This window comes from Pararge aegeria, chromosome 12 (assembly GCF_905163445.1).
Source record: "Pararge aegeria chromosome 12, ilParAegt1.1, whole genome shotgun sequence".
Classification (NCBI taxonomy): domain Eukaryota; kingdom Metazoa; phylum Arthropoda; class Insecta; order Lepidoptera; family Nymphalidae; genus Pararge; species Pararge aegeria.
The window spans coordinates 18,320,254-18,347,437 of NC_053191.1; the positions used below are offsets into that span (position 1 = coordinate 18,320,254).

Consider the following 27,184-nt stretch of genomic DNA (forward strand, 5'->3'; position numbering starts at 1 on the left):
TAAAATTCTTGACTGTTCAAACTGCCTCAGGGCTAACATTAGCCCTGGAGTTGAAACAGTCCCTGGTTTAGGAGTTGAAACAGTCCATGTAGACAGGGGGCAAAAATTATATCCTCTGACAAGAAACAAAATTAACTTGTCCACCAGCAGACAGGAGACAAAAATTATATCCCCCGACAAGGGATATAATTAACGTGTCGACTAGCTTAAGCACGGCATCACGGAATCGGAGAAGTTTACCCCCGTTAATTATTACACAGATATTATTTCCACTTGTGTTCCAGTGTTCGGAGAGTTGATAAAGCTGTGGGAGACGATTTTTTATCCTTTTCCCGGGGAAATAATGGTCTCTTTCCCATGCTAGCGGTGTCGCAGCACGGCAACAGGGAACAGGAGAAGTTTATCCCCGTTTATGGATTACACGTATATTATTTCCACCAGTCCGCCAATGCTCGCCTCCTGCCCATTTTACCCGTGCTGGTAAATGATGATGCAGTCTAAGATGTAACGGGTTAACTTGTTTTTGGTATGGCGCCAAAAACAGGTTAACGCGTTCTATTCTTTCTATGCGAAGCAAAATTGCGATACGCTGAAGGGTGGTAACTAGTCACAGCCGAAACTTTCACCGATCCCAGATCAGAGAAAATTAAAAAATTATAAATTCCCAAATTACACATGCTGGGAATCGGACCAGCCTCCCTCTTAAAATCACAGTGCTCACCGCTGCGCTAGGGAGGTCGTCAAAAAATATTTTCGCTATTAAGTCCCTATTGAACACCAGCGTTGCAAAATTCCTAAACAGGTACCTACTGCCATGGTACTGTAACACAGAGCCACACTAAATATATTAAAGCAGTGTGCAACCTACGACTAAATGAGCGAAACAGCACTCTAACACAGATGCACGAATTTACGGGGCCCTAAAGCTGTTATAGAAGTTTTTAGGTCGGGGTTACCGTGTCGAGGCGAGCGGTTATCGGATCTAGTTTCCATACTGCTTAAGCTTAGATAGGGGAGGCCTGCGTCTAGCAATGGGCTAATAACTATAGCCTAATAACTCGAGTTTGATACTTCTTGTTTTGACGATATACAGTTGAGACGAGTTGAGTTTATTTTTTCAAGGTCACGTTTCGTTACATGACATAGAAGAAATATATAAAGTCGATAAGAAAGAATCATACATCGTAAATAAAATCAAATCGCGTATAATAGCGGGTATCCGTAATTCAATCATAATATGACAGTAATTTTTCAGTAATTCATTGTCTATTTTACTTCTTACGTTTACGCTGCGGCCTCCTGTCATAGGATCGTTAAGGCTTAGAACTTCCCTAAATCATCGGTATCAGATTTACTATCTTTGAGCTGATACTGAGTTATTTTAACATAAAAAACCCGTCCTACTCTTTAACTATTTTAATTTTAATTTGACCAGAGAATCGGCCTAATACAAATTTGTTAAATGCATGCAAACGTTGGAGATGGCCAGATTGGCCTTGACCCTAGCTAATATCTATTTATTAATCGTTTACTAATCATGAACGCAGAAGGGTTTTTTGTTAAAATCAATCATACGTTAGTGCATATACTCTGCTCATAACAATAGCGCTTCATACATGCACAGAAGCACTGCCTACCCCAACATTTCTGTATCACTCGCATAAAAGCATTTTTCATTTTATGCTATCTTCTTGCTTTTTGCTTACCCTGTCAAAAAACCTCGTGCACGCAACTGGGTATAGTTTGTAGTACACCCAATAGCCACTATCTAGCTGATTTCGAACTGGCATGCTTCTGTTTGACTTGTATATATTTTTTATAGTCATCAGCTATTTAAAAAGTCACTGTTAAGTAGAGTTTTTCGAGAAAGCTTTATTGAGCACTGGTTCTTTTTTCATGACTTACTCACTTACGGGTTTTAAAATCCATCTCTTAAATATAACGTTCTACTCGTTATATTTAAGTTTAGTAGTAGGTACATTGTAAACCGCATCGTCCCTTTATTATATGTAGCTATATTTGCGAGATTAATGAATATTGTGATTTAAATGGGTTGAAATTATTATAAAACAAAGCTTTAAATTGAATACAATTTTACAAATATTATAAACAAAACAGTTAATTTAGTAATACAAAATGAAACACATCTCGCACTGTTAAGTAATTGCGTAGGATTTAGGGAATGGAATATAAATACTATGTTATAAATATTAAATAAATATTGGTAATGGAAGAAAGTAAAGAAAAATAAAATAGGAAAGGTAAAAAAACTTTATTGAAAAACATAATAAGCCACTCACATATTATTCGTTAGGTAGCCAAGAATAAAATAAAATAAAATATAAATTACAGGAATACTTAAAAATATAATATCACATTCTAATTAAAATATAGTAATTTATAGATATTTATTTATATATTTAACAACAATACATCATATAAACTCCATATAACAATATTATATCAAAATATTGTTTATTATATTAATATCAAAATCGTCCTAAGGCAGTGATAGCTAACTCTAGCTAAATCTAATAGGAAACATATTTTGAGCAAATGTTTTCAATATAATAATTAAACTTTATCCACACTCATATTATTAAAATCTGGTAATATATTCAAGACTTTTTGCCAATCTCTAATATAAAAAAAAATATAAAACATTACAAAAAAACGCTTTATTAATTAATAGTCGCTGGGTGCCGCCTGGGCAGATGTGAAATATCTAAAGTTGGTAAAATTTACAAACTGAAATTTTAACGTCTAACCTATCGATAGCATCAGTAATTTAATGGTTTTTTAACCGACTTCAAAGAGATGGAGGTTCTCAATTCGTTACCCAATTTCGAGTCATTGGGTAACAATTCGTATGTACGAGTATGTAATTGGGTAAATTACTCGAAAACGCCGGAACCGAATTAAAAATTGTTTTAAAGCGTATATTTTCCACGTGTTCCCATTTAAATTTAATCGAAACCGATGGAGCTGTTATTAAAAATTCAACAATAATACATTATTGTTGATTTTTAGATTTGTAGACCCAAAGGCAAATTTCTTAGTTCTTCGGTGTATGTTGAAGTTGGTTTTTTTTAATTTAAAAATAATTTATATCCATATTATTAAACTATTTAAAAAGTGTTTTATCGAAAAATTTGAAACGTAGCGGTTAGTATAAAATAATGTGATAGCGGTGAATGACATTCTGGCAGCAAAAATTCAAACGAAAAAAGCAAAAATAAAAGCTTGTTAAAAAATGTTACCATGATTGATTTTAAGATATGAGTTTAGATAAAGCGAGGTATTCAACTGCAAATAATTAGTTATGTACAATATAATGTGTTATTTATAATCTGATATCTGTTCGTAGCCTATAAAAAGAGCTCACTACAACCGTACTAATGGCAATCTTCTTACATCAAAATTAAAGGACCTGGCCTAATTGATCGATTACAGTCTTATGACCTTCTCACACAATATCAAATCAACTGTAGCCTTAATTTATGATTCATGTACGCTCCTAATCCAAGGTAAGTTTCGACTTTTGATGTTCTGTAACGCCAGAGTAAACTGCATTTTATGATTTTTATTTTAAAGCTTCCAAATTTTTTCTTAGCAATACAAAAAACTGGATTACAGAACTTGTGACTCTTAAAATGTGCAAGATTAGACCCATTTTACCATGACGTTACGATTTTCTAAAACAACTGCACGATTACGAGAGAACAAATTTTATACTATGTCATATGCCCATTTTCTAATGATACCTGTTACTGTAATTGATAGAAAATGGGCATTAGGTTATGTGACATAAAGCAACATTTTCGTGTTTCTATTGCATATACATATACATACATGTTACCCACTTTCTTCGTGAGAATCGTTTGTTTTCCTGAGATAAATAGTAGCCTATATTACTGTCCGTCTTTTCAACTACCTTTATGCCAAAAATCAAGTCGATTGGTTGCTTAATTAGGGCGTAAAGAAAGGACAAACCATCACACTTTCACATTAAACTATTTGTTTTGGATTAAGCTCACTTTTCAATGTTATCAACTGTGCACAGTCTTCGTTAAGTATATGGTGTGAAAGCCATAATGCGTTAATATTCGTAACGTATTGCTCAAAAGCATTAAGGCTTTTTCGAAAATCCAGCCTTATGGAATATATTTAGTAATATAAACACCTGTTTAAGACTTTTTGGAAACATAACCGTTTAAGGTTAAATATGGGTGTGACATTGGTGCAAATTGATGAGAAAGCTCGATCCCAGCCGTATTTTATGAATCTATTCTTTATAGGCATGGGTTATACAACAGAATTGGCACCACTTTCTATATCATTAGGTACGGAGCGGGCCGTGAATCAGAACAGCGGATCAGAATATTGTTGTAATAACCCCTCCCCTTCCCACATGCGTCATACGAGGCGACTAAGGGAATTAAACGGAGAACGGGCAGGCAGCGTCCTCTGTGCTACTACTCCCCGTACTAGATGGTCCATCCTGTTGCGAGAGGCCTTTATCCAAGAGAACTTTGAAAGGTATGGAGCAGCGCCACAACTTCCAGGGGGTCGGGGTGTGGCGGCGCCACTGTAGCGCTATATTCTAACAGTTTTACTGCATACAATATTTACCTGCAGCTGTTCCTGCTTCCACTCATTGTCGGTGGTCTCCTCAGAGTCGTCGAACTGCGACTTCCACAACGACACCAGGGTAAGGGCACCGCCTTTCGTTACCTGCAACGAAATATATAATAGAATACAGTATGTACGGTAGATATATCATCATCATCATCACTTCAACCAATTGACGTCCACTGCTGGACATAGGTCTTTTGTAGGGAGTTCCAAAAGCCACGGTCATTGGCTTGGGCCGGTTTAATATCGTCACCTCGTTGGAGGCCGACTAACGCTCCGTTTACCGATGCGGGGTTACCATTCCAGCACCTTGGGGCTCCAACGTCCATCGGTTCTCCGAGCTGTGTCATGCCCATTGCCACTCCAGCTTCGCAACTCGTTGAGCTATGCCGGTAACACTTGTTCTTCCACGGATCATAATATAAATAAATATAACATTATATTATTTACTAGTTACGAAGAAAATACATACTGAGACATACAGAACATATAAATAAACAAACTTTGCAATTGTGTGTATACGTAAAACACCAAGGCTTTGTTCTGAGCCAACTTGATCTCCTGGGAATCTCGATCGAAGCCAGTCGCAATGCAAACAAATACCACCCTTCAACAGCTGGAATACTTCTTATACCTGCATTACCAGATTTCTACCGCACACCGCACTAAGATTTAGGATTACTAAAAGGAAATAAATAAACTCCTGAAAACCGTCAACGATGTTTATGGGCAGCTGTGACCTCTTAAGAAAAGGTGACCTTGCCCGCTATACATTAAAAAAAAATGCTAAAATGGTCACTATACGAAGTAAAACTCGAACCTCAGTTAAATAAACAGAGTTTTTTATCTACTAAAGCAATATATTTTTTTTATTCTTATTAAAGTGCTTTTATTTTACAAAAATATGTCAGCCCTATCGTACCTTACTCTACAACTTATGAATAACTATTTCTACAAAGATCATATACCATTTTGGCTTCCCCAGAAGTTGGGGAAGACAAGGTGGTATAAAACACACCTACCTTCATTAATAATGTAATTCTACATTGATCATTACGGACACATTCGTTCAAGAAATAGTGTACATCTTTACTACCTCACATACCAACAATAATAAATAAAACGTATTATCAAAAACGTACAAAACATAACAAATCAAATCACTTTTTAGAGAGTAAGTTTAGAGTTTAACATAACACACGTCCCTTCGTTTGTTCGCACTATCCGTGTCACCGTGTGACGTCATTTACGAATGGCCTCCAACTTTATAACACACATACCTGTTGTAATGCGGATACGTTTTCGTCGTCCATGACCGCAAACTGCGTGTAACTCTGATCGGCACGAGCGCGCGTGCGTCGCGGACCTACGAATGTATTTTTGTTAATACTTTAGAACAAATATAAAACCGACTTCATTTTCATACAATCAATTCGTCTATAAGTACAAATAATAATAAATCATAACTTTTTTTAAAAGTTGTCAACATTTATTTATTTTTCTTAATATTTCAAACAAAGCATCAAAAATCAATTCATAATTGGTTCAGTAACTGCATTACATACATACATACATACAAAACATACAAATTTAGCGTGTATTAATATGTTACTGCTCCATCTGGTATGTTACTTTACAATGCATGTAAAAATTTTAAACCCGACAGGTTTTGTAACCGCTTCTCTCCGGACCTCAAAATTATTATACAAGCTGCTTACATAAAATTGTTTATCGCTAACCCCAATTTATCTCTTGGAACCTCAATGTATTTGCTATTCACCATTGCATCCACGCACAAGATATGCACAACTTTGGGTATCATACATCTAGATAATACACAAAGGGGTTGTTCCATCTCTACTGAAGCCAAAATAATCGTTACTGAAACCAAAACTGTATTTTTCTCACCTCTCTTGAAATGTGTGTCGGAGTGGACACTGTCCACGTCTGCCACTATGCGCGGACTGCTGGCTTCGCCTGCAAAAGAATAGACCGTTGTATTAAAACAATTGACGTTCTATATTGAGTTCCCATTTGAAGCGACACATGTGACATACGAGTGTCTTTGGAACTAATAATGTAATGGTTTTTAGAAATGCTTATTTTAGTTGTATGGAAACTCATGTAATTTGATGACGGACCATTTTGTATCTATCAGTTAGTATGTATGTAGTAGGGTCAGGGATACAGTTACACTATAGCTTTTGCCTGCGCTTGTTTCGTTCGTTCTGCGGGATTATTTTCCAAGCCTAAAAAATATTCTAAATCTGTCTTCCGGATACAAGCTACGTCTGTGCCAATCGTCTTTCGTAACTATTGGTGCAGTGATTAGCAGAGCATAGGTAACAAACAAACGGACAATTTTCGCATACATAATATAAGTATGAACTGCACTTATAAACCTGTTAAATTTGATACCATGTCCGATAGTCTCACCTGTGACGGACGGCGTGGCGGGCGCCAGCTCCTGAACGCAAGTAGGGGGCGCGGTGACGACCCGCAGCCTTAAAAGCGTGGGTCCTCCACCGGGCACGGGGGCCCGTGGCTTGCATGGGGGCACGCTTTGCCTCTCAGGGCGGTTTGCGGGGGTGCCGGTCATTGCAGAGTTCGATTGTTCCTGCAAGGAATGAATACACTTTAACACGTGACAATAATCAAACCTGAATTGGAGCAGCGTTGTGGGCCTACGCTCTACAAACCTCTCTCCTATAAGAGAGGAGTGCTGTGGCCAGCGTAAAAAAAATTAAAATTATGATGATGATACTTTTATTTTACACCATCACATAAAAAGGGTTATCGACTTCTGTACATATTGAGGAGGTATTTTCAAGGTCCAGAAACTTTGTTTTCGCAATACTATCTCTTACGGATCCTCCTCTTTTAATCGCGTAGAGATGCTCCGAGCATTATTCTCTGTCACCCGTTGAGTGACTCCGAGTCAGCATATCACATCAAGCCCACAGTTTGATATATAGTAAAGATAACAGATGAAGAAAGCACAACACAGTGTAAACAATTTGAAGCTCTCTAACAGGCACCAAGATTTGATAGGAATGGTGTCAGTTCTTTTGTTCAAAAATATCTAAACTAAATTGTGTTTAAATGGTGCTATCCTTTTCCACTAAGAACACAATAAAAGGCACTAATTAATATTTGCCAACTTAGTTTTGTTAAAAGATTTATGTACAACAGAATCAGTATACATATGCAAATGGCGCAGTCAGTTTTATGACATCGCAGCAAAGGATAGTTCCCAAAATGGTGCTGCCCAGCTTTACGCAAAAAGACCCACATCCAGGTGGGATGGGGGTTTCAAGGCAATGCCTGGGACTTCTTCGCAGAAGTACTGTTTTGGCAAAGTAAGCTTAGGCCTTCCACTTTACTCCCATGCAATGTTTTATTACCTTCGCATGTCTGTCGGGAGAGGGCGCGGGTGTCGTCCTGGCTTCCGCTTCCTTTTCTGGCGTAGGCTTGTCTGTAGTTGACTGCTGAAAACAAGACACGGTGTCAAACTATAGACTATATAGAAATAGTTATCCGTCCAGCGCGGCTTGACTAGTTCGTTAATGGTGTTAGCAGCGTGAAATCTATGCTAAGGTATGGCAACGAAACGTTAATAAATTTAAATGACGGAGGTCCTTTAAACTAACTTAACAGCAAAAATCAAGTAGATTGGTTGTTTATTTATGGCGTCAAGGAGGGAGGAACAAACAAACAAACACACTCGTATTTATGATATTAATAACAGATTGCCACTTAAATAAAAGCGCAGATGCAGTGTTCAGACCAGAATGACCGTTGACCTTTGTTAGGCTAGCGTATCATTTCTGAGTTTTGCCGGCTCTACTCGATGGAATCTGCCTTCAGAACCAGCGGTAGTCACTATAAACAGACCGACTGGACGTTTCAAAAGTGCTAAACTAGGTGCTTACCTACTGGAAATAAATGAATTTTGAATTTTGGTCTTACGTAAGATTTACATAAGTTAGATAAATTCTCTTTACACCTGAAAGCCACCTTCTGTAAGATAAACTTATGTTATTATACAGTCCGAGAGACGGAGAACTTATGTCTACCGTTATGCGCAGAAAGAAGCTTTATTTGGCCACCTACCTAAGAAGACCAGTTTTCCTTCGCAAGACTTGTACTATACGGTAAAATAGTTGGGAAGAGATCTCCAGGCCGTCAGAGACGCAAATGGTTGGACTATATAAGGGGGTGGACCGGACTTTGTTACCGAGATCTATAGAAAGCGGCACTTAGTAGGAGGCTTCCGGTTTGTTGACCGCCAATCTTCAATTTAAAGAGGATTTAATTGAGGGAGTTCGCCACTCACGTATCCGTTGAGGTGCACGGGCGCGGGCACGTGTCGCGGCGACGCGGGCGCGACGCGTTTGTCGTTCGCCAGTTTGTCGCGCGGCATGTTGCTCTGCGTGTCCGTGGCCACGGCGGTCGTCGCCTCCGTCTCCAGCCGCGCCCGACGCGCCTGCATCACACGGACATCCATTCAAGGTCTTGCAAACACACGTGGAATACCGTCGGTTTTTATAGTAAAAAGTGACGGTGCAATTATTATGGCCAACCATCACCCTTCTCAGGGCATGCAAGGAACACGTCCTGCAACTGTCATTGTACCGGCACCCACGATCAAAGCCAATTTTACGCGGACGAAATCGTGGAGAACCGTTGTTTTAATAATACATTAAGATCCTGAAAATACTTTTTGTGTTTGCTTGCGTCTTTGTTATACGAGTACGCGAAATAATTACAGACTAAGCTCTATAAAAGCTGAAATAATTTGGATATATTGAGATAACCTTATCAGTTACATAAGTTAACATTATTAGCAGTTCTAGATATCATTTATAAAACGTGTAACAGAATTACCAAATAATATTAAAGGATGCATAAGTATATTTCATAAGGAATAACCCTGTAAAAATATTGAATCAAAACAAGCATATTTATTTTTCCATACAAAGGATTTCAATAAATTCCAAGTGTTTACTTACGACAACCCTATTGTAGATAAAAGACCAACACGTGCATAGTACCTACGCTACGCGACGCGTACCTAATAAAGTGGCAGGAGTCACATGATTTTGATTTTGCATGTGATGTTAGTGCTGTATATGATTTCCTTCAGTAAAAAATATGGCCGGGGTTTACTCAAAAACTTTTAGGTTTTCGTTTCAATATCGATAGGTCTCAGAGACAGTACATCTAAGTCCTGATTCATTTACACGTTGTATATGCGCGTATGATATGGCGGGAAAAATAGTATCAAAATAGTATTTTTGAAGTACTATGCTATCTTGTAATGAGGCCCGCTTCAGCGGATGCACTTCGACCCTCGAGGATCTTTTGTGCTCAAGTACTATGCTAAGTAATATTAAATGAGAGAGAGAATTAGGAAAGAGGCAGAGATAACAAGTCCGAGAAGGAAAGTGAAACAGAGATTGTAGCGAGAGATAGACTAACCTTGTCTGGTTGATGGTCAGGTGAGGGCTGATGGTCTGCGCCGGCCGCCAGCGCCGCGCGGGCGCGCGTGGCAGGTGCCGACTGAAACAATGAGATTGTAGGTTGGGAGTGTACGGCGAGCGGAACACGAGTTGTCCATTATCGTCGACCATTTTTACAGCTTATGTAACTTACTCTTAACTAAAACTTAGTCTAACTTGAAAGGTCTGTACTGTTCTGAGTCGTTTATGCAAGTTTAGTACGTCTTGTAAACAGGAAGCAAGTGTCCTTTATGCAAGTTTAGTATGTATTGTATACAGGAAGAATGTGTCGTTTATGCAAGTTTAGTACGTCATGTATTAAGGCCTTACGTGTCGTTTATGCAAGTTTAGTACGTCTCGTATACTGAAAGCAAGTGTCCTTTATATAAGTTAAGTACGTCTCGTATGCAAGTCGTAAGTGTCGTTTATGCTAGTTTAGTATGCCTCGTCTACAGAAAGCAAGTGTCGTTTATGCAAGTTTAATACGTCATGTATTAAGGCCTTAAGTGTCGTTTATGCAAGTTTAGTACGTCTCGTAAACAGAAAGCAAGTGTCCTTTATATAAGTTTAGTACGTCATGTATAAAGGTCGTAAGTGTCGTTTATGCAAGTTTAGTACGTCTCGTAAACAGAAAGCAAGTGTCCTTTATATAAGTTTAGTACGTCATGTATAAAGGTCGTAAGTGTCGTTTATGCAAGTTTAGTACGCATCGTATAAAGCAAGAAAGTGTAGTTTTGTCAAGTTTAGTACGTCTCGTATGCAAGTCGTAAGTGTCGTTTATGCTAGTTTAGTATGCCTCGTCTACAGAAAGCAAGTGTCGTTTATGCAAGTTTAGTACGTCATGTATTAAGGCCTTAAGTGTCGTTTATGCAAGTTTAGTACGTCTCGTATACTTAAAGCAAGTGTCCTTTATATAAGTTTAGTACGTCATGTATAAAGGTCGTAAGTGTCGTTTATGCAAGTTTAGTACGCATCGTATACAGCAAGAAAGTGTAGTTTTGTCAAGTTTAGTACGTCTCGTATGCAAGTCGTAAGTGTCGTTTATGCTAGTTTAGTATGCCTCGTCTACAGAAAGCAAGTATCGTTTATGCAAATTTAGTACGTCATGTATTAAGGCCTTAAGTGTCGTTTATGCAAGTTTAGTACGTCTCGTATACTTAAAGCAAGTGTCCCTTATATAAGTTTAGTACGTCATGTATAAAGGTCGTAAGTGTCGTTTATGCAAGTTTAGTACGCATCGTATACAGCAAGAAAGTGTAGTTTTGTCAAGTTTAGTACGTCTCGTATGCAAGTCGTAAGTGTCGTTTATGCTAGTTTAGTATGCCTCGTCTACAGAAAGCAAGTGTCGTTTATGCAAGTTTAGTACGTCATGTATTAAGGCCTTAAGTATCGTTTATGCAAGTTTAGTACGTCTCGTATACTTAAAGCAAGTGTCCTTTATATAAGTTTAGTACGTCATGTATAAAGGTCGTAAGTGTCGTTTATGCAAGTTTAGTACGCATCGTATACAGCAAGAAAGTGTAGTTTTGTCAAGTTTAGTACGTCTCGTATGCAAGTCGTAAGTGTCGTTTATGCTAGTTTAGTATGCCTCGTCTACAGAAAGCAAGTGTCGTTTATGCAAGTTTAGTACGTCATGTATTAAGGTCCTAAGTGTCGTTTATGCAAGTTTAGTACGAAGTTTAGTACGTCTCGTAGGCATGTCGCAAGTGTAGTTTATGCAAGTAGTATGTAACGTGTAGGGTAGGCAGTGTGTCCCGCCGGGCACTCACGTCCTTCTCCCAGTCGTAGGGGTCGGTATCGCGGATGCCGCGGCGCTTGCAGCAGCGCTCGAGCAGCGAGCCCAGCATGGCGTAGTCGGGCGTGTCGGCGTACTCCAGCTGCTGCACGTGCTCCAGGAACTGGCGCAGCTCCGACGGCAGGTGCTTCAGCAGCAGCCGGTGGTCGTACTTCTCCTTCATCAGCCCCACCTGCGGCACGCGCGCCTTGTGACCACTGACAGGCACTTGGGGACCGTTCATATATATCCCTACTAGTATTATAAATGTCAATGTAACTTCGTTTGTTACGCTTTCACGCGAAAACAACTTAACCGATCCTCGTGAAACTTTGTACACATATTCTTGGAAGTGTTAGAAGTAATATAGGATACTTTTTATCCCGAAATTAAGCTCAGTTCCTTTGGGAGAGGGGATGAGTGTTTGACGAGTTTACAACATAACTCCGACAAATTATAACCGATTAAAATAATTATTTTTGTACCATAGAGGTGTGAAGCCAAAACTGTGGTTGGAGCTACAAATAAATTTAATGCCACATCAAAACACAAAATCAAACGCAGATGAAGTCGCGGGCAACATCTAGTGTTTACATAAATGTGAGGGGATGGTGATAACTTCGTTCGCCAACTTAAACCTACAGTTACGAGGGATCCGAAAGCGCCCTCCCTGGCCTACCACATACTTAGCCGGGTAATTTTTTTTTTGTTATCACCATCTCACAGTTAATTGATATTAAGCTTTGAAGTTGGAGCAATTCACACCCAAGCTTTTTTATTGCTTAAGTAATCCTTAACATTAAAATGGGATTTTTCTGTTTACGTTTCATATAAACTTTTAACTTATTGAGAGTAAAATACTAGTAAAGTTATAACTAGTATTTTACATCACTGATATTCCACTGTCTTGGTAGCCATACCCCGTAAGCAAACACCGCACGCTTTTTTCCCTAACTTTGGCCCCCAGTTGACAGCTGACAGTTGACAACTGGCATTCGACTCTCCTCTAACACAACCTGTCTCCTACACCTATATACCTAACCTATACACTACAAGTCCTACGAATCACTTGGCGGCTTCTTCTCAGTAGAATCTGCGAATCGGTGGTAGAGTCACTACAAACAGACTGACTTGACGTTTCAAAAGTGATTATATTAGGCCTAGGTTTGAAGCAAATGAATTTAGAATTTTGTTAATTGAAAATTGAAGCAGTGATAGGTGATAGCCCAGTGGGAAGGACTACGACTTCACTATCGGAGGGCCGAGTTCGAATTCCACGCATCTCTAACTTTTCTAAGATATGTGCGTTTTTCCAGCAATTGAAATATCACTTGGCTTCACAGCAGCAGACTTGCGCCTTTATCATAACACGAATGCCACGAATTATTATAGCGCACACACTTGTGAATTGTGCGCTATAATAAAATGCGATTTTTATAAAATCCAAAAACACTAAAAATAAATTAAATCTTAAAAGGGCCCAATACAGTCCGACTCGCGCTTGGCTGGTTTTATTATTTTTTACCACTCTCTCGGCAATGCCTTTTTACCTTTAAGCCTATTTTTAAAGGTAAAGAACGTCAATACATCCTTAAGTCATAGTTGTACTGTAGCCCCTACGTGCTTTTATGATTTGAATAATTTGCACTAACGTATGATGGCGTCCCTGTAACTCACGAGAGCCTGTAAAACGCGAACCATAGAGTATGGATTCTAAGAAAAACCCTCAAAAACTTTTGAATGCCTCGCGAGGTGTGAAAAGTATAGTATTTAACTCAGGGTTAAGGCTGCCTTCATTGTGTGCCTAAATCCATCGTTTGCTTGGGAGTAAACCCGGCGCCCGTAACGTAAGACATTGCTTTACCCCCTCATTGATCAATCGTCTATTAGTATACAGAGCGGTCTTACTTGCTCCTTATCCTTGATTTTCCTCCACGGCAGCTGCCCGTTCACGAACTCCACGAGCATGTAGAACAGCGACCACAGGTCGTCGTGCCGACCCATCTCCTTGTTCTTGTGGGCGTTGATCGACGCGTACCGAACTGTGCCTGGAAACAAACGGAATTACATATTACTTTTGGTGTTTAAAAGCATAATTTCGCAGAGTGTGGTCAAGAAAGAGATGTGAACGGCTACATTTTTTGCCGAGTAACCGAGTACCGAGTTTTACTCGGGTTTATTGATGCCAAACCGGTAATCGGCCCAGTTACTCGATTAAGGTTTTATCATCTTACAGAAGCGAAAACATAACCCATACAGGCACGGAAACCCAGGTTGCGAACCTGGCTGCAGTCACTGTGTACTCACACAGCCGTCTCGTATACAGGAAGAAAATGTCGTTTATGGAAGTTTAGTACGTCTCGTATACACGAACAAAGTCTCTTTTATGCAAGTTTAGTACGTCTCGTACACAGGAAGAGAGTGTCGTTTATGCAAGTTTAGTACGTCTCGTATACAGAAAGAAAGTGTCGTTTATGCAAGTTTAGTACGTCTCGTATACACGAACAGTCTCTTTTATGCAAGTTTAGTACGTCTCGTATACAGAAAGAAAGTGTCGTTTATGCAAGTTTAGTACGTCTCGTATACAGAAAGTGTCGTTTATGCAAGTTTAGTACGTCTCGTACACAGGAAGAGAGTGTCGTTTATGCAAGTTTAGTACGTCTCGTATACAGAAAGAAAGTGTCGTTTATGCAAGTTTAGTACGTCTCGTACACAGGAAGAGAGTGTCGTTTATGCAAGTTTAGTACGTCTCGTATACAGAAAGAAAGTGTCGTTTATTTAAGTTTAGTACGTCTCGTATACACGAACAGTCTTTTTTATGCAAGTTTAGTACGTCTCGTATACAGAAAGAAAGTGTCGTTTATGCAAGTTTAGTACGTCTCGTATACAGAAAGTGTCGTTTATGCAAGTTTAGTACGTCTCGTACACAGGAAGAGAGTGTCGTTTATGCAAGTTTAGTACGTTTCGTATACAGAAAGAAAGTGTCGTTTATGCAAGTTTAGTACGTCTCTTACACAGGAAGAGAGTGTCGTTTATGCAAGTTTAGTACGTCTCGTATACAGAAAGAAAGTGTCGTTTATGCAAGTTTAGTACGTCTCGTATACACGAACAGTCTCTTTTATGCAAGTTTAGTACGTCTCGTATACAGAAAGAAAGTGTCGTTTATGCAAGTTTAGTACGTCTCGTATACAGAAAGTGTCGTTTATGCAAGTTTAGTACGTCTCGTACACAGGAAGAGAGTGTCGTTTATGCAAGTTTAGTACGTCTCGTATACAGAAAGAAAGTGTCGTTTATGCAAGTTTAGTACGTCTCTTACACAGGAAGAGAGTGTCGTTTATGCAAGTTTAGTACGTCTCGTATACAGAAAGAAAGTGTCGTTTATGCAAGTTTAGTACGTCTCGTATACAGAAAGAAAGTGTCGTTTATGCAAGTTTAGTACGTCTCTTACACAGGAAGAGAGTGTCGTTTATGCAAGTTCAGTAGGTCTCGTATACAGAAAGAAAGTGTCGTTTATGCAAGTTTAGTACGTCTCGTATACGGGAAAAAAAATATGTCGTTTATGCAAGTTTAGTCTCGTATGCAGGTCCTAAGTGTCTTTTATATGTGTCAGGAAATATTTGAAAATAAGTATAATTTGCAATTTATTTTAACAAAACGTATTTTGTGCATCAATAAGTTTATTTTTATTTTTATTCCGCTACAAGTTAGCCCATCAATGCAATATCACTACAGGTAAGTGATGATGCAGTCTAAGATGATGGTAACGGCCGAACCTTTTAGGGGCATGGCAGTTACACTTGGCCCATACTTCTGATCGTAAAGTTTCTGAGAGGATGGCTGATGATATAATAAAATGTTTGTAAAACAAATCATTTGAACAATAAAAAAAATCTACACGACATCGTACAAGAAAGCTAAACCACTCAACGGTGCGTCTTTGTCGGTAGGGTGGTTACTAGCCACGGCCGAAGCCCTCCACCAGACCAAAAACATTTTGTGGATATAGTAGATACTTCCAAAGATCATACAGCAGTTTTTCAAAATTACTCATCATGTTTATTGGTAACGCAAGAAGTTCGAGAAGTCATACAGTTTGATTCGGACTATTCCCTACAACGGGAGCTAAGGACCCACCCCTGAAGCCGGCGGCGGCCCGCGGCGGGCGCACCTGGCCGTTGCTGGTGGTGTACTGGCGCGCCAAGCCGAAGTCCAGCATGTACACGCGCCGGCAGTTGGCGGGGTGCCGGCCGATGCTGAAGTTGCTCTGAAACATTGCGCGCCTCGTAAGCGGCCTGTGAGAGTTGCGCCTTGCTGTATCCGTCACTGCATCCGTGATCAGTGCAGTGCACTTCATACATGCACAAAAGCACTGCATACCCTACAATTTTTGTATTAATCTTGTCATCTTCTTGCTTTATGCCACGGGGTAAGGACAAAGTGTTTTTCTTCTTGTGACAGTTTCATCCATACCTGCGTACAGTGGCGTTCCTAGGGTTTTGAATTTGAGCAAGCCCAGTTACCTATAGGACAAATTTAACTCGTCATGATCTCTAAGTCACCATTTTTGTTCTGCTAATTGACAAACAATATCAACAAATCTTTGAAAAACACTACGATTAATGTCAGCACGCGAATTATGATTGGAAATTTCGATTGATAATTGGTTGGTTAAAGAAGTTTGAATGCACTGTTTGCCAAAATTAAAAAAGTAATTAGAGAACTCCAAGTGTTTCTGTGAGTTCTGCTCTCTTGAATTTTTATGATGCCTGGTAATTTATGTCATAACCAGCCGCGTTACAACCATTCTTTTGATTAGAAAAAAATACCACAAATACCACAATAATACAAAACCAACAAACAATTTATTAGAATGGGAACATCAAACAGAGTTCTACAGATCCATTAGGATGTCTTTTATGGGCTTAGTATGAGAAATACACAAGTCTGGCGTAGGTTTCGGTGAAGTAAAGAGCTGTATTTTTTTTTAAGAAATTAAAAAAATTTACCTGTTGATCGCGAATTATTTTTAAATTTCGCCACAGAAACAATTTGCACACAATTTGAGCTCATATTTAACAATATTTACTTTAATTTATAAGAAAACAAACCAGTAAAATGCACTATTCAACTCAAAAAAACAATAATAAACTCCTAACTACTAATCAATAATCATGAATCTGTCAAGTGTCAACTAGTTGTAACACAAATAATAACACGCGTGAAGTTGTTTCAATTCACTCGCTGGTCATCTTCACTAACTTCAACTAGCAATCTGGCATTTGATCTCCATACTAAATTATTAAATAATCTAGATTGTCTCTGCTAAATACATTGAAATTTCTATGAGAGAGAGCAGTAAAATAAAAGCCCCATATAAGCAAATGAGTGTGAGCGAGACAAAGCGGGGCCTCCGATCGCGTACGAAGACACGCGAAGAGCGCGATAGTGATAGTTCGGCGCGGCTGGTTGCTACCACAGAGTCTACCTGCCAGAGTAACGTAGTGCTTTTTTTTTAATTTATTTTACGGCCATGGATTCAAACGTAGTGCTTGCAGTAACGGAGACAAAGAGTATATACATTATTAAGCAAAAGTTAAAACATTGTAATTATATCCTCAGTTTTAAATATTTAGTTATTTTCATTTCGGAATAGTCGAGAAAAATTTAGGAGCAGGAGATATTTTTTGTAACGCAAGTCCGGCTTTTCGGCTTGTATGGTAGTACCGCCACTGCCTGCGTAATATCTTCAAATCACAAGATCTAGGTTCGATTTCAAGTGAGGGTTCATTTCGAATCAAATGTAAGATAATTGCTTTTCTTATCAATAATTCTAGGTAAGAATTAAGTAATACAAATTGAGCTATAAGAAAAAGGTAATTTTTATACTCACAGGTTTAATATCTCTGTGTAGAAATCCGACTGAGTGTATAGAATCTATCGCTTTCAATATTTGAAGACCCAACCTGCAAGGAATAAAATACAAGCTTTATTACTCAATCAAACCATAATAGTTATTTATGCAACTGTTGTACAATAAGAGTATTAAAACTAAAATTTTGCTGGTTGTTTTTTTATTTTTTTATTTCGCGCTAACCTGTTACGGAGTATGGTAATCATCTAATCCCTAATCGGTTTTACGCAACATCGCGCCAGAACACTAAATTGCTTAGCGGCACGTCTTTTATGGTAGGGTGGTAACTAGCCACGGCCAAAACCTCCCACCAGGCAAAAAAATCCAAGCATGTTTAAGAAAAACTTATTATTCCTCTTCATTATTATTGTGATATCTGAAATAAATGTGTGAATTATTTCAGTTCCATGTAAGTTTTAATGTCTATGTTTAATTATAGATATCTTTGTATACAATCGTTTATCAAAATAAATATCTCCCTATAAAAAAAAATCGATTGTCTGTAAATTCGGTTTACTGACGATAGTTAAACGTGACAACGTCATAAGAGAATACTGATGGAATAGTTGCATTTTTCAAAAGAAAATTTAAATTTTATTTGTTTGATAGATATTTTGTATGGATATAGAAAGTAGATAGATTGAAATCACAATTAATATAATAATAAATATAATAATAATATTTATTTCCAAAAATCTTAAGTCTAAACAATATAGTAAAAACATTTCTTATTTTATAGGATGGGGCATCCATGAAATCTTAAAAATTATATTACTACAAGCTTCTGAAGCTAAACTAAGAAACCTTGTATTTCAGCTTCAGTGCCTTCACCCCCTAGGGTTTTTGATTATTTTTAGCTCAAATATTAAACATGCAGTTATAATTACTTAATAATAATAGGACTACGCTAACTACTACGGGCTAATTTATTTATATTTTTTGTAAAAGGTTGATTATTAATATGTTATATACTACTTGTTCCTCTCTATAAAAAAATAATAAATATAAAGGTGTATGCCTGTGTGTGTGTGTGTTGTGTAGTGAAGAGAGGGTGTGTATTGTTGTATTCATTGATGAGAATGAATGTGTGTAAAGGGTACTTTGTAAATAAAGTTGTTAGTAAATAAATTAAATTTTAACAGAAAATGGGTTCCCTTTTTATTTTAAAATAGTAAGTAGGTTTTCAGTATCGTCATATGATAAACTCTTTAAATATGCAGTTATGGCTTTTTTACAATTTATTTTGTTGAGAGGGTAGATGTTCGTTGACTCATTTATTTTGTTATACAAATGAGGTCCCAGGAAAGAAAAGAATTTTTTAATAAATGATGTGTTTGATAATTGTGATGTTTTTACTACGGTATGTTTTCGGCGTTTATTAAGATGGGCAGTATCATACGTAAGTTCAGCATGTTGCTTTAATAAGACACTTAATATAAACAATTTCCTTACTGAGAGAACTTCACAGCTTTGATAAAGCAAAGATGTCGAAAACAAATAAGGGCGAAAAGTAGCAACCTTTAATAAAGCACGTTGTGCGATTTCAACTTTCTTTATAAAAGTTTTTGAGGCTCCACCCCACGAAGATATGCAATATGTAATTAGAGATTGACACAAAGCAAGGTAGATGCGTTTCATGATTGCAGCAGTTACGGCATGCCTGAGATTTTTAAAAATGTAAATCATTTTGTTTAATCTAGAACTCAATAACTCGATATGTTTCTTAAAATTTAAATTGCAGTCTAGAGTAACGCCTAAATATTTTATAGACTCAACTCGTTCCAAACTTCGGCCGGAGCAAGAGGAATTATTATAATCATTAGCACAAGAGTGATATATCAGGCACAGATCATTCGGCAAGTTTGAAGTTTGCCGCAGAGAGAATGTGATGTATTTAGTCTTTTCTACGTTAAGTGAGAGTATGTTATTATATAACCATTTAGTAACAGCATTAAAGCCAGTTTGTGCCGCTTCATAAACTTCTGTCCAGGTATCTGCTGTAAAAACTAGGGCAGTATCGTCCGCATATGAATATATTTGACCTTTGTGCAGTTGGATACGTGTGAGCAAATCAATATAAACAAGGAAAAGTGTTGGTCCCAGAATACTGCCTTGTGGCACACCGTGGGTAACCAGTTGTTCACTACTGCAGTAGGAATCAACTCTAACACACTGGTATCGATCCGTTAGGTAATCCTTGAAAAGTTGTAGCTGGAGCCCTCTGATACCTATTTTTTCTAGCTTCTTTAGTAATAAAGGTATGGAAACGGTATCAAAGGCCTTAGCTAAATCCAAAAAAATGCATATACTTTTTTTCCCCTGATCGAGACTGGTAGCAATGTAATTGGTTAAATAATGTACTGCATCATCAGTGGATTTGCCGTGTCGAAAGCCAAATTGATTGCGTGATAGGAATTTATTCTTTTCTAAATATTGCACCAATCTCCTATTTATAATTTTTTCTAAAATTTTAGACATTGATGACAAGATAGAAATAGGTCTATAATTGTTCAGGTTATTTTTATCACCATTCTTAAAAATTGGACGAACTTCTGATTTTTTAAGTGCTTTTGGAAAAATACCTTTTCGAAGACAACAATTAAAAATATACGTTAAAGGTGTTATTAAATATTTTATACATTTTTTAAGCAGTTTATTTGTAATTCCATCCCATCCTACAGTGCATTCACTTTTTAAGTTGATTATGAGATTGTGTACTTCTTCCTCATCCGTATCCAACAACACAAAAGATTTTATATGATTTTGTGAGTCCCGCCACAAATCAGGTGCAATGTCAACTTCATTGCTAAAACCTTCAGCCAAATTTTTACCAATATTTATGAAAAAGCTATTGACCATGTCAACCGACAATTGTGGCGAGTCTAACAAATTTAATAACTCTTTGTTATACCCTGTTTGTTTTTTGGAATTCATAAGATTTTTAAGTACATTCCATAATTTTTTGTTATCATTTTTTGCCATATTCACCTGTTCTTGGTCGTAATTTCTTTTAAGTTTCTTTAATAATGTATTACAATAATTTCTGTAACGTTTGTAAATTAAACATAGTGTAACATTTTCTGGAGAACATCTGGCCCTTTTATGTAATTTATCTCTGTGACGGATGCATCTAAGAAGGCCAGGTGTAATCCATGGCTTGATAATTTTCTTTCGTCTAGACAATGTGATTATTTGTGTATTATTATTGATAGCTTTTCTTAGTTTATCAATTAAGTAATTTAAAGCGGTATTTGGGTCCGGACAATTTAAAATTGGAGCAAAATCAATATTTGATATATTTGAGTATAGCATTTTTGTGTCGATTTTTTTGATGTTAACCATAGCATAATGAGTATAACTTTGTTTTAATTTTATATTAAATATTACAGGCTTATGATCGGTTAATAATGTTTGTGGTACTAATGTTGTTGAGGGACTTAATGTTTTTAATAAAATATGATCAATGCACGAGCCACTAGCATCTCGCGTCACAAATTTGTGCGCCGGTAATAAACCATGAAATGCAGTTAAATTTAAATACTTCTCTGAGTTAGCGTCCATTCTGTCCGTAATAAGGTCTATATTTGTATCTCCAATAATTACAATGTTCCTACACTTAGAATAGCTCTGAAGTACGTTATTTAAGGATATCAGGAAATTATCAATTTTTTTAAACGACGGTGATCGATAAATTGCAATCACGGTCATTTTTTGTGATATCAAAACAAGACAATTTCCGTCTTGGAATGATGGTTCTTCAAATATAAAACTGTGCTGTTCCTTGTAGTACACTACTATTCCATCATTTTGATTTTTATTATTTTTTGTAGCTAAAGAATTGTAACCGCTAATTACAGGCAAGTGTTGTGTGTTTGATACCCAGCACTCTGTTAAAACTATTAGATCCAGATCTAATCTAAGTCTAGTCATTAACACCTCAAAACCATTCATATTACAATTAATACTGCGAATATTTTGTGTAATCATTGTAAAACTGTCATTTAATCTTGAGTTAATATGCTCGAAGCAATCCTCAAGCTCACATGTTAAACTCTTTGAAATAGACACACTGTCCAGGTCATTTGATATTTCATTTAAATTATTGAATTTTATAGTTATTTATAATATTTTTCGGTAGATTGTATCGTCTTTTGACTATGTAAAAAATATGTATATATTTCCTTGAAGGTGAATAGGTATAATTGTTGTTTATAAATACTAGTGTTCGGTGTAAAAAATTGTAGTTTGTATTTTTATGCATAGTTTTGTGTAAAATTTTTGTAAAGGTGTGTTGTAAGAAGTGTAAAAAATATAAGTGTATAAAATATAACAGAGACAAATTGTAATAAATTCTCAAAGCTAGTCATTGTGTCTTTCTTAATTTCTCGATATCCGATTCCATGCAAATTTTGATCTGTGGAGATTTTTCGTTTTTACGTAGATATACTACTCCTCTAGATGTCCAACAAAAACTGTAGTTATAATTCTTTTGGAAACTTCTCGCCAAAAAATAGAGCTTCTGTGTATTTTGTGTCAAAGTTTCTGAAATGAAGATTGGTTTAATAGGCTCAGCAAATTTAAGATGTGATGTATTTAATTTTTCATTCTTTGGTTTTAATTTATTAAATTGTTTTACTTTGGATAGGATTTTTTCTTTAATTAGGACACTAGATAGTTCCGCGATAATAGGGTTTGATCCATCTTTTGTATTAATTCTGTACACATCACGTATATCCGAGCCAATCAGATCAATTTTAAGGGCTTTCCCTAGGCTCTTAACCGTGTCAGTCATATTATCTTTAGTTTCTCCACTACTTTTTGGAATGTTTCTAATTTCAATTCCCGTACATCGTGTTTTACGTTCCAGGTTTTCAATTTTTTCCTCAAGTTGGTGAATAGTAAGTTTATCATTTTTTCTCTCCGATTCAAGAATGGAGATCCTGGATATAAACTCGTCGTGTTTGCTCGACATTGTGTCGACACTTTTTTTTAGGTCTTCATTTTGCTCCATTAAGTTATTAATTGTCCCCTTTAACTCTTGAAAAAGCCTGTCTTGTTTTTTTGAAAAAGAGTTGAACATCTCACTAATGTATGTCGCAGTATCGGGACTAAGTCCGTCATGTTTCCTTTTTTTGCGCTCGGTAATGCTTAGTCCAAGCGTAGGTAGATCAGGCGCTGAGTCGCCGTGTTGCATCTTTATGCCTTCCATGCCTAATATTATTTCCGGCTGCGCGGGAGTTGAAACGTAAGGCGCCTGCGGCAGCACGTATAGCAAGGGATGGAAAAGCAATTAATTAAATTTGTCTCGCCGCACGGGCCGTACCGACAATCAAGTCAAGCCAATCTACTAGGAGCGCATACCTTGCAAAGAGTTAATAACTCAAAGAGGTCTCATTAAAATGGTGGTTATCGACGATTACATATACATTTATCGTCCGTCCAGATTTCGTTGACCTATGTAAGATTATTAAGCGGTCTTAGATAATCATGTCATCTCTTTTGTTTTTGTATTTCGCCTCATATAATGATTGTTTGTTTCATGAGCAATAGAATAGTATGAATGAATCGTAACTCACTAATTATTGACCGAGGAAGATACTGTATTCACTTTATGCACTCCTATTATTCTGCACACCAATATTTAAGTAATTTTATTGTTTAATTTAATTGAATTGATCAAGTTACATTTATTTGTACGCATGAATACAATTATGTCAATTTTTTTTACAATGTACATAGTTTCTATCATCACCGTTGCTATAAACAATTGACACCACATTCACTTTTCACTGCACTTCATACTTGACGAAAACATGTAAATGTATGATTGTATAGCAGCTGTCCACGCGGACGCCTCGCTCACTCAAGTAAGAGAGAGACAGATGTCGAACGCTGCCGAGTGCGGAGGCCGATTGTGCCTTTTTGTCGCTCGTTCCGCGCTCTCGCTTGCACTTCAAGTCTTAAATGGAACGCCTCAGAGCGAGGTAACGCCGCATGTTTCCATGTTTTTTCGTGCGTGCAGCCGGCGCCATCGAATTATAAGACGTTGTCACGTCAAAACCATTAAGCATTACTCACCGCAGCGTGGTGGACAGCGAGAAGGCGCCGCGCGGCTGCGCGCGCCGCAACTCGGCCAGGTTGCGGCCCTGCAGCTGCATCACCACGTAGTTGAAGCGCGCGTTGCGGCCGCAGCCGATAAAGCGGCACACGTGCTCCTTGCCTGCAACCCGCGCACTACACTCGGGGACAGTTGCGTGCACTTCGCACATGCACAAAAGCACTGCATACCCTCAAATATTTACTAAGGCCGTATAGAAAGAGATTTTACTCATTTGATGCCATGTTCGTGCTTTGTGCCTACCCCTGATAAAAACCTTGTGCACGCCACTGCTTGGGAACCGCCTTCATTTTATGCCTTATGGACTAGTCGATGTCTTAAGAAAATACCTACTGGTAAACAGTTCATGTATGCCTAGGAATCTCCTTAGATTATTTATTTATTTATTTATTTATACTCTTTATTTGCACACAAATAAAAATACAAAAAAAAGAATAAAAGAAAACACAGACAGAAGAAGTATACAAAAGGCGGCCTTATCGCTTCGTAGCGATCTCTTCCAGGCAACCTTAGGATAAGGAAAACAAAAGGATAACATACTGCAGGTTGTGCATATTAAAAAAAAATTCATACTAATAACTACATACTAATACTTAAACTAGATTACACATATAAAATAATACATAATAAATTAAATAATAAAAAATAATAATAAACTAATATATACTATAACATATCATAAATACATTAACAACAGTAAATACTATTACAAGTCGTCTTCAATTCAAACTATAGTGGTTTTTGACAGCTTTCTTAAAAATACAAAGTGTCTTAAGACTGCCTTATGTCTATTGGGAGCGCATTCCATAGCGCTATGGCTTGCACTGTAAACGAGTGCTCATAGAACTTAGTTCTATGAAAAGGCGTACTCAGAGTCAGCGCGCGACACGATCTTAAATCAGATTGCACTCCCAGAAAAGTAAACTTCTCCTTAAGATAAGAAGGAGTTTTTAAATGAAATAAAACACAGTACAGAAGCGAAAGTACATGCAAATCCCGGCGACGGCGAATAGGGAGCCACTTGAGTTTTTGTCGAAATTCGGAAACGTGGTCATATTTGCGTAGGCCAAATATGAACCGAATAGCAAGATTTTGGAGACGCTCAAGTTTGTTAATCTGGTCTTCAGTCAAATTAAGAAAGCATGCATCCGCATAATCGAGAATTGAGAGAAGGAGAGAATGGGCTATCATAACTTTGGTTGGGATTGGCAGAACAGCACGTAGGCGTCGCAATGAATGCATTGTCGCAAAAGTTTTCTTACTCAGCTCCTTAATATGCGTTGACCATGATAAATCCTGATCTATTTGAATGCCAAGATCTTTAACGGTGGCACTAAAAGGAATAGCGACACCATTATAAACAATAGAAGGGATGTTCTGCCAATCAACTTTTGAAATCATTCCCGGACTGCCAATAATTATTGATTGTGATTTTGCGGGGTTCACCTTCAGCCCATACTGCTTGCTCCATTCACAGATCAGTGAAAGGTCAACATTAACAGCAGTAATAGCAGAGCCAAGATTTTCAAAAGTTGAGTGGCGATAAATCTGGACATCATCTGCATACATGTGATAGAGAGAAGCTATTTTTTGAGTGATAGAATTAATGAATATGGCAAATAGTAAAGGAGATAACACGCCACCCTGAGGTACCCCGGCCGTAACATCACACCAAGATGAAACGGACTCATCAGTCCGAATGCGTTGTCGACGACCAATGAGGTAACTCCGAAACCAGTCTATCGCCGATGGAGATATGTTAATAGAGCGCAGAAGACTAAGCAAGATATCATAGTCAACGGTATTGAAAGCGTTACTAAAATCAAGCAGAGTCAGAACAGTAAGCTGCTTATTATCCATCGCCCACCGAATGTCATCGGTGACTTTGACCAATGCTGTAACCGTACTATGACCAGGACGAAATCCCGATTGCAAGGGACTAAGAAGATTATTTTTATTAAGAAATAGGCTTAACTGCTTGTAAACTAATTTTTCAAGGACTTTTGACAAGAAAGGTAAAATCGAAATGGGACGGAAATCTGAAAGAGAAACAGGTCTAGCCTTTTTAAGGAGAGGAATAATCTGAGCATTTTTCCACGCATCGGGAAATTTGCTACAACAGATTGAAAAATTCAGAATATGAGTTAAAATGGGAGAAATAACATCAAGAATAGGAATGATCATATTACGGCTAATGCAATCAGTACCGACAGCATTCGAGGCGATGGACATTATACTCTTCTTAACATCACATTCAGAGAAAGACTCGAAGTTAAAAGAGAGAAAGTTTGGAGTTGAGGGAGAAGAAAGAGTTCTAAGTGTATTTTCTTTATCGACACCATCTATTGTATCGGAGGTAGATAAATGTTTGTTCAGGAGTTCAATATCAATGTTAAAAGAAGTCTTATTAGATGATTTACCAACTCCAAGTGACTCGAGAAACTTCCATGTTTTAGCAGTGCTACCACTTTCGACTGACTTATGTATGTGGCGTCGTTGGGCATCTCTACACAATGTATTACAGCGATTCCGTAATTTATGGTACTTTAAACGGTTATCAACCGAGTTATTAACTTTGTATTTGTATTTTGCGGAGTTCTTTTTATTCATTGAGACTTTGATTTCATCCGACAACCACGGTGCTGGCAAGTGCTTCATCTTAATAGATCTTATCGGAGCATGCGTATCATAAAGCTGCGTTACAAGAGTATTAAATATCTCAACCTTCTGATCAATTAAGTCAACAGCTGTGATAGCATTCCAATCCAAGAGGCTGGCATCATTACAAAGGCGACTCTTGTCAATCCCTCCAAAGTTACGCTGCAGAAGTATTCTCGATTTTGCTTTATGAGGACGTATTTTGTAGGAAAGATATATCAATTCATGATAGGAAAATGCATCAGCAGGACACTGGCCGTGCTTAAAGACAAAGTCCGGAGAAGAAACCATTATAAGGTCAAGAAGAGAGGGAGTACAGCCAGGCGAGTAATGTGTTGCAGTAAGAGGCAGAACAGATAAATTACAGGATTCCGCAACTGACATTAATTTCTTGCTACGAAAATCATCTTTAAGTAAACACGTGTTAAAATCACCCATAATAATAGTGTGGCTGTACAAGGGGACAAATTTTTCAAACATTGATTCTAATGAGCAAAAGTAATTAGAAACAGAGGGCGGGCAGTAAAAAACACCGAGAAGAATTTTGGTATGCGATAGGAGAACTTCCACCATTAAGTGCTCAGCCG

At 37.6% G+C, this 27,184-nt stretch overlaps 1 protein-coding gene across 1 annotated transcript in view; it reads right to left on the reverse strand.

Annotated features, from left to right (window-relative positions):
* The window catches only part of LOC120627954 (tau-tubulin kinase 1), a gene marked incomplete at its 3' end in the record, with an annotated part of 81,421 nt that overhangs the window by 8,937 nt on the left and 45,300 nt on the right, over nt 1–27,184 (reverse strand). The window contains exons 8-19 of the mRNA XM_039896084.1: nt 23,900–24,041; nt 17,801–17,873; nt 16,045–16,174; nt 13,819–13,958; nt 11,906–12,103; nt 10,117–10,197; nt 8,972–9,121; nt 8,040–8,123; nt 7,072–7,252; nt 6,544–6,612; nt 5,916–6,001; nt 4,633–4,734 (exon numbers count right to left, since the gene is read on the reverse strand). Coding sequence (XP_039752018.1) covers nt 4,633–4,734; nt 5,916–6,001; nt 6,544–6,612; nt 7,072–7,252; nt 8,040–8,123; nt 8,972–9,121; nt 10,117–10,197; nt 11,906–12,103; nt 13,819–13,958; nt 16,045–16,174; nt 17,801–17,873; nt 23,900–24,041 — 1,436 coding nt within the window. The remainder of the gene's footprint in view (nt 1–4,632; nt 4,735–5,915; nt 6,002–6,543; nt 6,613–7,071; nt 7,253–8,039; nt 8,124–8,971; nt 9,122–10,116; nt 10,198–11,905; nt 12,104–13,818; nt 13,959–16,044; nt 16,175–17,800; nt 17,874–23,899; nt 24,042–27,184) is intronic.